At 44.6% G+C, this 13,277-nt stretch overlaps 1 protein-coding gene across 1 annotated transcript in view; it reads right to left on the bottom strand.

Moving 5' to 3' along the window:
- Positions 1-3,663: 3,663 nt before the first annotated feature.
- The window catches only part of hibch (3-hydroxyisobutyryl-CoA hydrolase), a 37,576-nt gene continuing 27,962 nt past the window's right edge, over positions 3,664-13,277 (bottom strand). The window contains exons 11-14 of the mRNA XM_061226306.1: positions 9,607-9,688; positions 6,457-6,576; positions 6,211-6,244; positions 3,664-4,663 (exon numbers count right to left, since the gene is read on the bottom strand). Coding sequence (XP_061082290.1) covers positions 4,548-4,663; positions 6,211-6,244; positions 6,457-6,576; positions 9,607-9,688 — 352 coding nt within the window. The 3' untranslated portion in view covers positions 3,664-4,547. The remainder of the gene's footprint in view (positions 4,664-6,210; positions 6,245-6,456; positions 6,577-9,606; positions 9,689-13,277) is intronic.

The following is a 13,277-nucleotide window of genomic DNA, read 5'->3' as shown; positions in this document are numbered from 1 at the left end:
CAATAAGGAACCATAATCATAAACCACATACCTTGGGAGAAAAACCACAATTGATCAGACGTTAACTTCTGGTGGGAGCTTGCCCAGCATGCCCTATTTGTATTTATTAGATTAGTTTCTCGGTTGCATGATCAAGGCGAAATTCGCTCATCTTCCCGTGCAAACAGCTTTGAGTGGGCGCGGGCCTTTCCTCGACAGAGGTTCCCTGGGTTAATGAGCTCCGGTGTCAACACCAGACAGACAGATCTGGCACCCCCTGGCACTGCCGTATCGGGGTTTCAGGATCAGCGTCATGGCTCAGCAGAGACGTCAGAACCGTCACCACATAGCAGTGATGCGTTACCGCTCAGTCTGGGAGCCGGACTGATGAGGCATGTTAATCAACCTCCCGAAGATGATGATTAGATTATGGCTCACACAACACTGTCTGGTCCCTCTCTCACATCATAGCTCATAATGAATCCCATTGAAATCCAACCAAATCTTTACATTGCAGCCTGCTAATGCTGTTGCCATGATGTTATTGAAATACAGAATTGTGTATTTGAAGAGAACCAGGCAGCTAAGTCTGTAAGAATTTGAGACCACAAGTAAATGTTTTTTGACTAGTTCAAATTTCAAGGCATGGCACCTTGCCCCATGAAATCCCAAAGCCAATTGGGTTTAAAAGTGAAAGCTACCTCCCAGCACACAGGGGATGAACACACTGCTTACAGACTGACCTTGATAATCATAATGTAATACATTCATTACAGTGGTCATTTGTCAGATTCTCATTTTTGGTTGTTTTGTGACATTTGTGATGGTAAGTGGAAATTACAGCTAAATTCCCATGTACCCTTTCAAATATCCACACTGTCCCCTGTGTTGTGACACTTTAATAGCCACAAAACGCCACAAAAAACAATGAGACCAAGACTCCACTCTTCTGATAGTTATGTGATTTCACAAAATTGGTTTATAATGGAGGGAAGGCAAGCAATTACACTGAATCATATTACAGGAGCGGAGAATGACACTGAGCTATAGACAGTTTGAACTCCTGGCAGCTCAATCTGGACAACATTCTGAAAACTTTCAGCTTAACACACATACTGCCCTGCAGATGCACATTACACATACTGCGTTTCTTATCCACAAGATAATCTAAATAACGTCACCTCTCACACCTACAAAAGCAAACAATAAACTGAACTTCAGCAAACATGGACTTTGAGAAGGAGGGGTTGGTTGTGTGCAAGACGTCCGGTTAAATAGCCAACGGTTGCATTCCGAGGGAGCACCAATGCGGATCCTGCACACGGATGTAGAGCAGACAGTTCATAACATCCGTGTTTAAAGGTCACAGTAATCAGGCTACCGACAGAAATGAACAGAAAAAAATGCAAAAGTATCTTGCATTTGAAAAATGTGAGGCATGTCCACGATAATTGCATTACCTGTTTCATGTTTCAAAACCTTCCTTCTGAATTATGGCCAGGGTGAAGGCCTTGGGTTGGGCTTTATGGGCAGAGGACAGAGAATATCACATGCCCACACACACACACACACACACACATATTGTCACACGCGCACGCACGCACACACACACACACACACGATAGCAGCCTGAACACCCAGCCTACATGTATATCCTTACACAACTTCTTCAATGGCTGGACCACTAAACATTGCACACTGCTTTGCATCAGATTTTACGTAATTAATCACAAATTATGGAGCTGTATTTTTTTCACACTAAGTAATTACGGAAGTCTCAATAAAATATTGTGATTTACATGAACGATTTAAGGCCAGTTATTAGTAAGTTAGGTCAAACGCTAATCTCTAGGCTTGGCTTCGATGACTTTTTCAACCATCAATAACTGGGAACATTTCCTGATGACTAATTAACTATCAATATACATCAGCAAATTTCTAATGAAAATACTGGCTGTAGACCAGGCTATAAACTTGTGAAATAGCCATCACCATGACCATACTCCTATTTAAAAGAATGGGGAAAAAATCTCACATAATCCAAATGTTCGATTTAAATAAATTGGGCATTTAGCCTACGTTTTACAGTAAATAGTGCTGCGTGTTTTGTTTTTGCAGATTCAGGAGACACTTAGGCCTACTCATGATGCATTGAAAAGAACGAACAGAACGCCTCTGTTGTTTTCAACCACATATTTCCTCAAATATCTTCGAAGTAGAATAAGGAAATATAAAATACAACTTTAGGCTACTACTGGACTAAGTCAAGAAAGAAGATTCATAGCCTAGTCTTGTTAGACTAAAGTATCTTTCAAAGTCTGCCAAACTGAGCAGAGGGGCGGAGGATGAGGTGTGTGCTGGTGGCAGTAGCGTTACGTCGCCTCAGTGTGGTCGCCCGTTGTATTACATTATAAATGTAAATAAAAAGTGAGGTTTTACTGCAAATTTAATACAGCAATGCCTAAAACAAAGTCATGATGTAACAATGCGCTGATCAGTATTCGGTATATATCAATATTTTATGATATCCCTGCATTAGCACTTTGATGAAAATTCTTTTTGACAAAAAATGTAAAGCAATACCTAACCTGCATCATTCTGTCAGCATCAACGTACTTACAAAGCACCCAGAGCACACAACTACTACATAATGTCAACTACAAACGGGTTTTCAATAAACAAATCAATGAATCCAAACTGGTTAAGAACAACTCCGTGCTCACACGTACGCGTGCACACACACAGGGTCAAACCTGACTGCTTGCACACCAGTTAGTGAGAATTGGACCACCTCACTGCAACTCCAACAAATCAGTCCTTCAATCTGAAAAATGCCTGCCTTCACAGCAAATGCTTGATGCATAAGAAAATCACCGTGAAAGATGAGTTATGTATGCTTCAAATATTAATAAGTACCCAATAGTGCTACAGTAAGAGCTTTGGAATGAAACCAGATGCCCTACTCCATGTTTTATTGTTATTGAATCTCAGTAGGAGTTCTGCTCAGTAATCATTCTGGGATTTCTGCTCCAGAGCCCAGAGCAGTGAGCTTTAGACTCAGACACAGCCCAGCTATAGCAAGTTTAGGTTCTTACGATGTTTCTGAAGGTCAGTTTTGGTTCCCAAAACTTACATTTGTCAAGTTTTCTGGTAGTTCTTGTGGAATGATTGCATGTAACTTTTCTTAACGTTCGCACAACGTTGCAGTACCGTTAAATGAACCTTAGTGTAGGTTACCTGAACATGTTATTGTTTGGGCTACTGGGGAAAAGGTTTCTGTGCAAAGTTTGAAAAACATTGTGAAGCAAATCATTCTTAAATCACGTTTCCAGAATGTTGCAGGAACATTATCTTCGGAACATTATGCGAGCAACGTTCTAAAAACATGATGAAGTAAAACAGTCTTACATCACACTTCTAGAACGTTCCAGTAACATTAGTTTTGTACAGTGGAACCTTCTTAGAACCTATATATAACATTAGTGAATGTTGTCAGAACGTTCCCTGTTAGCTGGGAGGGCCTCGGCTTTTTGCTTCAGAGCTCAGAGCAATCTGCTCCAGCTTCAGACAGCACAACCAGAGCATATTCTGCTCAAAGCACAACATCCGAGACATCTGTGGCACTGCATCCTTTTTCAAATATTGTACATGTCGATTCAAAAAAGAAATAACTGCAAAACAATAAACATTTTCCAAAATGTTCATTTATTAAAGGACTAAATAGACTTCTTTACACATTTAGAAAGTCTGGGAGAGGGGAGATGTTGGGATGTGATGTGCCCCATGTCACAGTATGACACGTCATCATGTCAGCGGCTCATCTGCCCAGACCTGCTGCATGGGACCCTGTGCGTAATCATCTCATCTCGCCTGCTAAAACTCTGAAATGGCTAACGTTAGCTAACAGCGCTAGCTTGCTAGCCAATCTCATTGGCAGCTTGTGAAGTTGACAGACTAACGGTAGGTAACTTAACGTTATTTTAACTTAAGATACCCCAAAAAAAAAATCTTAAATGAAGTTGAACCACTGTTATATAACTTGCTAGCTAATGACAAATAGCTAGCCAATCCATTTACATGTATGTTAGCAAACATTGCATTAAGCTAACATTTTCTATGAAGTACCAGCACCGATCAGTACCATGCAACCATAAGACAGCCATCTGAATGGCAGTATCCTTCCCATGTAACTGCCCTGGAGGAAAACCAGCTATAGCCAGCTAGAAATAACAGCTACCCGCTGTTTCAATACATAGCTTGAGCTGATCAAACCATGTTGAGTATAGAGCGGGTCTAACTGGTCAACCAGCTACTGTACCAGCTGTTTCAAAAACCTAGCTTGAGCTGTTTTTCAGCAGGGTGACGCTCATATGATGTTATAATGCTGTTAATTTGACTCTTTAGTCTTAAACTAAACTAAGACAGATTTGAACAAGGCAATTCTTGTGAATGAAAAAATAAAAAGGGGCCTTACGCAGAGGCCACAGAGCAGCGTTGGGCAGATGAGAGGATGGTGTCCAGACTGGCCCAGGGTCTGCCTCACAGTGGTCTCTCTGCAGCCAACGCACTCAGAGCCGCAGGTCGCCGTCTCCCAGGGACTCGAAACACCCGTCCAGGAACGCCTCTGTCACTGCCTCCAGGGAGCCGGGCGTCCATTTGGGACTGTGGTCCTTGTCAATGAGCACTGTGTAAATCCACACACACACACACACACACACACACACAGAGCCACACACACACACACACACACACACACACACATACAGAGACACACACACAGACACACACCCCCACACACACCACACACACACACATACACACACACACACAGGCACAGGCACAGGCGCACACACACACGCACACACACACACACACACACAGACACAGAGACACACAGACAGACAGACACACACACACACACACACACACACACACACACAGAGACACACACACATTACACATTTGAAACCTCGAACAGCATGATCCCACACACATTTATTCAATCAATGCAAGCTATCTCTGTGATTTTGATATAGTGGAAGTTTACATATCAGCAGGGATCCTTTTTAGAAAACCTTTTCTAAATATATATATAAAAAAATTATAAAGACCCACCGCTGACCACGGCCACAATGTCACTGACGACACACCTTGGAATGAATGTGAGTGGTGTTCCTGCGTGCCAGCGACTGGGCTAGGAGCTTTGCACAAGCAGCGGGGCGCACGGATAATCACACACAGCACCTGCCTTACGGCATGCGGTATCTGCCTTATGGCACGCGGTATCAGCGCATCTGCACGACCGTGGGGCCAGTATCTCAAACGCCCGGAGGCTGAAAACACTCCCCGCATTTCTGAAGTCCTGCCTTTAAAATGTGACATTCCATGTAGCATAGGGGAAACGGCGCGCGTTCTAAAGGTGGAGGTGAATTCAGGTAGGTCATCAGTTTTATCTGAAAGGCATGAGATATGGTAAGGACGTCATCAACCCACTGTCGGGGAGGGCAGCAACAACAGGTCGGGCAACATTATTTTTGAGATGTTTTCGCAGCTCTCTTGTTCTGGATTGGATCATTTCAAATTCAACCTGAACATATACTCTTTCAGCCCATATTGTAATGCTGTTTGTAATGCATATTGTAATGCCTGTTTCCACAAAAGCGAAGTACAGTGAGATGATACCATGCTGATAACATGATGAGATGCCATCATTTTTTGTTCCCGACACAGCCAAGTCAAGGATTCACAGGCAAGCTGAAAGGCTCATTATCGACTGGCTGTGACTTAGTATTCGCTGGAACCAATCAAAATGGGCGATGTTGACATTTAATTATTTCACAGTGCAAACAATATCGAGACAATGCACAATGCAATTAATGAAATAGTGTAATACAATTAATTAATTAATGATGGATTGTATTAACTCTGAATTTTATTCATTGCCATTTTAATTAATTATTTATTGGCCTATTTATTTATTTAATATTGGCAGTCCCAACCCTTCATAATATTTGTGCATGAAAAGTAATATATAAAGGTATTATTTTTATTACTATTATTAATTTAAAATAACAGGATCGATCGCCTAAACCGTGAAATGTGAATTATTACAGTGTTGCATTTACTTTATCGATAATCAAGGATAATTCGAAAGGCAAGCTATTTTCTTGCATGTATTTCCTTATCCCCTTATATGTTGTACGTGAAGATGAGATCACACAGAGAGCTTACCTGCCCTCACACCTTCATAGAAGTCCTGACCTCTCTGCACAGAGAATAAAAGCCCATTAACACAAAACACAAATCTGCTAATGACTAAAATATACCGGCGATAAACTAATAACACAGGTACAGGGCTAAAGTGTAGCTGCTGAAAATAAAGTAAGCGTACAGTACAGGGGGAGCTGTAACCTCCATTAAGGAAAGCAGTGAAACCCGGAGGACAGACCCAGAGTGATTCAGAGGCATGGGGCTTACCATGCAGGCCTGGCTCAGCCTGTACTCCATAATGAGAACGTCCTGCAAGCTCATCCCAGCTCCTGCCTGCAGCTGCCTGAAGGTCAGCTTCATGGAGGTGGGAGACATCTTGGAAAGGGTCTGAGCAATTGAAAGGCAATGCACACAACAATCAGACTCACTGCAGAAACGTGGACAGAAGATGGGCTTTCAACAGTAGCACCTTGGGCCAGCCTTGGGCTCCCTCTACAACTGAACCGCTTTTCTATTTGAGTGAGTATGTGTTTCTGTAACTGATGAATCCGTGGCCTGTGACCATTCTGCACCTTCAAACACCTGTACTGAAAGTGATAGATTGGTAGAGTCTGCACTGAAAGTGATACATTGGTAGAGTCTGCACAGAAAGTGATCCATTGGTAGAGTCTGCACTGAAAGTGATCCATTAGCAGAGTCTGCACTGAAAGTCATCCATTAGCAGAGTCTGCACTGAAAGTGATCCATTAGCAGAGTCTGCACTGAAAGTCATCCATTGGTAGAGTCTGCACTGAAAGTGATCCATTAGCAGAGTCTGCACTGAAAGTCATCCATTGGTAGAGTCTGCACTGCACATCCTTAAACATGAAGAGAATTATCTCACCCCTCCATTTAAGATTCTGCTATTTTTAATGTGTTTTTATAAATAAATAAATAGCCATCAGGACAGAATGAAGAATCACATTCATAAAATCCTATGTCCTCAGTGGATAAAGAACTGAAATATCTTTGATCTACTGAGTCTTGCAGTTGCTTTTTATAAACAGTGGTTTCGACTTGCATACTAGAGTTGCATAAATCCATTAGAAATTCTTGAAACTGAAGTATATTTGCTCATTTTGGGATATGTATCATTGCTGTATAAAATGACTTCCTGTTATATCAGTATCAGATTTCCTAAAGATGGGTGATCGGCTAACATCCTCCATCTCCAGCAACACTGGAATATAAAATGTCATTAAAACATTTTTAAATGAAGGCTTCCAATCAGTACAATACATTTCTAACTGAATTAAGATGTCATGCAAACACCTCCCACCGCCTCCAATGCATTTCCACCATTATAATACCAGACTGATGATAACATTATGCAAGGCTAGCCATCAGAATTCATTATAGTCTAAGAAAGGAATGGAAAATCCTGCAAGGGCAGAACTGGTACTCAAACTTGGACTTAACAAGAAACATCAATGCCAATTTCATTTCAGGCAAGTCTGTACAACAGCAGTTTTTTAATGAGAAGGAACAAGACTGAAAGCATCCGTGTGCTGCCTCAGATTCCTCCACATTCACCCACAGACAATCATCCATCACTATCCATCCCCTTCATTTCATTCAGCTGAATCAGAATGAGAAGGTGATGCTTTGCAGGGACCTTGGTAGGAGATAGATGGATGTGCCTGATCCAATCAAGAGTTTGTACAGCATCACACTGATCTGATCAAGAGTTTTTACAGCATTACACTGATCTGATCAAGAGTTTTTACAGCATTACACTGATCCAATCAAGAGTTTTTACAGCATCACACTGATCTGATCAAGAGTTTGTACAGCATCACACTGATCTGATCAAGAGTTTTTACAGCATCACACTGATCTGATCAAGAGTTTTTACAGCATTACACTGATCTGATCAAGAGTTTGTCCAGCATCACACTGATCTGATCAAGAGTTTTTACAGCATCACACTGATCTGATCAAGAGTTTTTACAGCATTACACTGATCTGATCAAGAGTTTTTACAGCATTACACTGATCCAATCAAGAGTTTTTACAGTTTTACACTGATCCAATCAAGAGTTTTTACAGTTTTACACTGATCCAATCAAGAGTTTTTACAGCATTATACTGATCCAATCAAGAGTTTTTACAGCATTATACTGATCCAATTGAAGGTTTTTACACAGTGACCCAATCAAGGCCAGAAAACCATTCAGACAACGCATTACCATTTCAGATATCATTATAAAGTCAGAAAGCCACACGATTCAAAATGATGCAGTCGATGGCTCGCCAACTAAGCTGTCAGGTTCACTAAATGCGTGTCAGCCAAGCAGCAGCCCTCAGAAATGTGTGTTTATCAGCTAAAGGTTGTCCATGATGACCAACGCATCTCAGTCCTCAAAACCAACACATGACATATACCACTGTTCTCTACTGGATTATAGTTCCCAATCAAATCGTTATCAGAATGGACTGAAAGGAGTTGAATACACATGGGGTTATTACACATGGCTGATATAATGCCACAATATAAATGACCACAGAATCTTGAAAGGGACATCACATAAAACCAACGGCAAGATTGTATATTTATTCCACATTCAGTAGCAGATATTGACAGTAGAATGACGTGGTACAATTACAGAAGAATTCCTCAAGTTAATTTTGCTCTTAGGTACCGCTGTATTGGATAAACTCTGGGCTGTTTTTGGCTCTGATTCTGAATAAATTATGTAGAGGAAGTTGCTGTTTGAATTCTTCTTTGGATTTGGACTTCTGTTCTGTGCACTGGTACCTTTTATTCAATATTTGTGGCTTTAGTTTGTTACTATGACAGAATACAAATTTTTGGTGGTGAAATGTTTGAATGTACCATAGAGTTTATGCTCCCAGATAGTGTCCAATGTGTCCCGCTAGTTGCAAATGAGACTGGGCAAAGGGTGCTTGTTAACTGGCCAAAATATGCGACAATGGTGGCACTTGAATACTGTGTATTTAGTCATGTATCGCTTACCAATGAAGCAGGAACAGAGAATTCTCCTGCTTTCAGGAGTGCTGAATGTCTGAGTTGAGAGGTCTCATGGTGCCGGCACCATGTTCACTAGGTGGTGTAAACATAACAGTTACTAACTAGCTATCGACAACCAAACATTTTGTCATGTCCTGAATTGCGTTGGTTTTCTGTCCTTAAAAATGCCACCGCTACTCGCACACGTCACAACACCCACTGCCCCCTTCTACACACCAGCACTTACTCATGCACATTTCAACAATGGGAAGTCAGTCAGCCAGCCAGCCAGCCAGCCAGAAACTCAGAGACATTGCAAATAGGTCTCCCTGTATATTAAGAGAGGTTAAAGTAATATATATGTAATCACATGAATTGCATTTGCAGCGAGCAGGACCTTGCCTTACCTGCAGCTGCTTCTGAGCGAAAGACGAGCCGTCCTGCTTCAGATTCTCAAAGATCTGCTCCACGCTGTTGCCTTCAAACAGCCTGTGGAGTAACACAAGGAGTACTTTACGTTTCACACATCCATACGACCACCATACCTCCCCCTAAATGCATCCATATGACCACCATAGCTCCCCCTAAACGCATCCATAGACTGCCATACTTCCCCCTAAAGGCGTCCATACAACTACGAGACCTCCCCCTAAATACAGGTCTATACGACTACGATACCTCCCCCTAAACACACATCCATATGACTGCCATACATCCCCCTAAAGGCGTCCATACAACTACGATACCTCCCCCTAAACACACATCCATATGACTGCCATACATCCCCCTAAAGGCGTCCATACAACTACGATACCTCCCCCTAAACACACATCCATATGACTGCCATACATCCCCCTAAAGGCGTCCATATTACTGCTATACCTCCCCCTAAACATGTCCATACGACTACAATACCTCCCCCTAAACGCATCCATAGACTGCTATACCGCCCCATAAACGCATCCATATGACTGCCATACGTCCCCCTAAAGGCGTCCATACAACTACGATACCTGCCATACGTCCCCCTAAATGCAGGTCCATACGACTATGATAGCTCCCCCAAAATGCACATCCATACAACAACGATACCTCCCCCAAACGCGTCCATATGACTACAATACCTCCCCCTAAACGCATGTCCATATAACTGCCACCCACACACACCACTGTGATACAATTATTACTCCAAAGTACACAGTATTACCATTTTCAACAGCCACAAATTCACGAACAGCCATGACTGAACAGCCATTACTGAAAAAATTAATATATGAATAACCAATGGACACATTCCTCATTCAGTGAATTTCCACCTTGCACACACTATGGGACCCAGCACTCACGGGAACACCGGGTCTGTTTCCACTGTGCAAGCACAGGTGCTGGGACACCTCTAAGAGCGCCACGCCACGCGTGTTCCACTATATCCTCAAATACAGAAGTGACATGTCTTCCCAGGGGAACTCCACAAAAGCAGATAACTCAATGCTCGTTTAGCACACGATTTCTTGAGGTACTCGTGTCAGCCATCCAGTCTGCCCCATCTGAGGACTGGAAGGGAGCACATCTCAGAGAAGATGGCCACTTGGAAGGTGGGAGAGAAGCGGATCTCTTCTAGGGGTTCACTGCTGTTCATGGCAGTTTAGGCACCTGATGAGGATTGGCTGCTTTATGCAAGCAAGGTTTATGAACGGGGGCCATGCCAGGATTACCACCAATCAGGCCTGGTCTCCCACAATCCCTTTCAGCTGCAGTCCGCAACAAACAACCTACCAATTAGCCCAAAGGCCAATGAGCTGTGAAACTCTCAATCCAAGCTCTATAACTAATTCAGTGCTCCAACCCAATTATCTGTCAGTCAAGAGCCACATTTGGGACAAATGAATTGAAGCAGGGTTCAGAATTCTAAGCGCCAGGGTGAAAGTGGGTGAAAGCAGTTCCATAGCACGAAGACGGTTTGCGTCACCCATTTCCCTGGCAACGGAGACGAACACTGCAGATGTGCTCAGGCATTTGCATTAGTCAGAGCTTACACAGGTGCGCATTCGTAACAATGACCATTAGAAATGCCTCTTCAGTAAACCACTCTGCTACTTGGACAGACTCCAGGCCCGTTATGAAGGTCCTCAGGGCTGTGGAAGGGTTTCCAGTTCACCCTAAACCTCCGACTGAGGGAGCTCCTTTGTGGGGGTGTGAGGGTGTGGGGGTGTGAGGGTTAGAAGGTGTGGGAGTGTGAGGGTGTGAGGGTTAGAAGGTGTGGTGGTGTGAGGGTTAGATGGTGAGGGAGTGTGAGGGTTAGATGGTGTGGGGGTGTGGGAGTGTGAGGGTTAGATGGTGTGGAGGTGTGAGGGTTAGATGGTGAGGGAGTGTGAGGGTGTGAGGGTTAGATGGTGAGGGAGTGTGAGGGTTAGATGGTGTGGGGGTGTGAGGGTTAGATGGTGAGGGAGTGTGAGGGTTAGATGGTGTGGGGGTGTGAGGGTTAGATGGTGTGAGGGTATGGGGGTGTGAGGGTTAGATGGTGTGGGGGTGTGAGGGTTAGATGGTGAGGGAGTGTGAGGGTGTGAGGGTTAGATGGTGAGGGGGTGTGAGGGTTAGATGGTGTGGAGGTGTGAGGGTTAGAAGGTGTGGGAGTGTGAGGGTTAGATGGTGTGGGAGTGTGAGGGTTAGATGGTGTGGAGGTATGGGGGTGTGAGGGTTAGATGGTGAGGGAGTGTGAGGGTTAGATGGTGTGGGGGTGCGAGGGTTAGATGGTGTGGGGGTATAGGGGTGTGAGGGTTAGATGGTGAGGGAGTGTGAGGGTTAGATGGTGTGGGAGTGTGAGGGTTAGATGGTGTGGGGGTGTGGGAGTGTGAGGGTTAGATGGTGTGGAGGTGTGAGGGTTAGATGGTGAGGGAGTGTGAGGGTTAGATGGTGTGGGGGTGTGAGGGTTAGATGGTGTGAGGGTGTGAGGGTTAGATGGTGTGAGGGTGTGGGGGTGTGAGGGTTAGATGGTGTGAGGGTGTGAGGGTTAGATGGTGAGGGAGTGTGAGGGTGTGAGGGTTAGAAGGTGTGGGAGTGTGAGGGTGTGCGGGTGCGAGGGTTAGATTGTGTAGAGGTGTGAGGGTTAGAAGGTGTGAGGGTTAGATGGTGTGGAGGTATGGGGGTGTGAGGGTTAGATGGTGTGGGGGTGTGAGGGTTAGAAGGTGTGGGAGTGTGAGGGTTAGATGGTGTGGGGGTATGGGGGTGTGAGGGTTAGATGGTGAGGGAGTGTGAGGGTTAGATGGTGTGGGAGTGTGAGGGTTAGATGGTGTGGGAGTGTGAGGGTTAGATGGTGTGGAGGTATGGGGGTGTGAGGGTTAGATGGTGAGGGAGTGTGAGGGTTAGATGGTGTGGGGGTGTGAGGGTTAGATGGTGAGGGAGTGTGAGGGTGTGAGGGTTAGATGGTGTGGGGGTGTGAGGGTTAGATGGTGAGGGAGTGTGAGGGTTAGATGGTGTGGGGGTGTGAGGGTTAGATGGTGAGGGAGTGTGAGGGTTAGATGGTGTGGGGGTATAGGGGTGTGAGGGTTAGATGGTGAGGGAGTGTGAGGGTTAGATGGTGTGGGGGTGTGAGGGTTAGATGGTGTGGGGGTGTGAGGGTTAGATGGTGAGGGAGTGTGAGGGTTAGATGGTGTGGGGGTATAGGGGTGTGAGGGTTAGATGGTGTGGGGGTATAGGGGTGTGAGGGTTAGATGGTGTGGGGGTATGGGGGTGCGAGGGTTAGATGGTGTGGGGGTGTGAGGGTTAGATGGTGTGGGGGTATGGGGGTGCGAGGGTTAGATGGTGAGGGAGTGTGAGGGTTAGATGGTGTGGGGGCGTGAGGGTGCGAGGGTTAGATGGTGTGGGGGTATGGGGGTGCGAGGGTTAGATGGTGAGGGAGTGTGAGGGTTAGATGGTGTGGGGGCGTGAGGGTTAGATGGTGTGGAGGTGTGAGGGTTAGATGGTGTGGGGGTATGGGGGTGTGAGGGTTAGATGGTGAGGGAGTGTGAGGGTTAGATGGTGTGGGGGTGTGAGGGTTAGATGGTGTGGGGGTATGGGGGTGCGAGGGTTAGATGGTGAG

The sequence above is a fragment of the Conger conger genome, chromosome 17 (genome assembly GCF_963514075.1).
Source record: "Conger conger chromosome 17, fConCon1.1, whole genome shotgun sequence".
Taxonomy (NCBI): domain Eukaryota; kingdom Metazoa; phylum Chordata; class Actinopteri; order Anguilliformes; family Congridae; genus Conger; species Conger conger.
The sequence above is the reverse complement of the archived record's forward strand: the minus strand, read 5'-3'. Positions and strand labels throughout refer to the sequence as shown.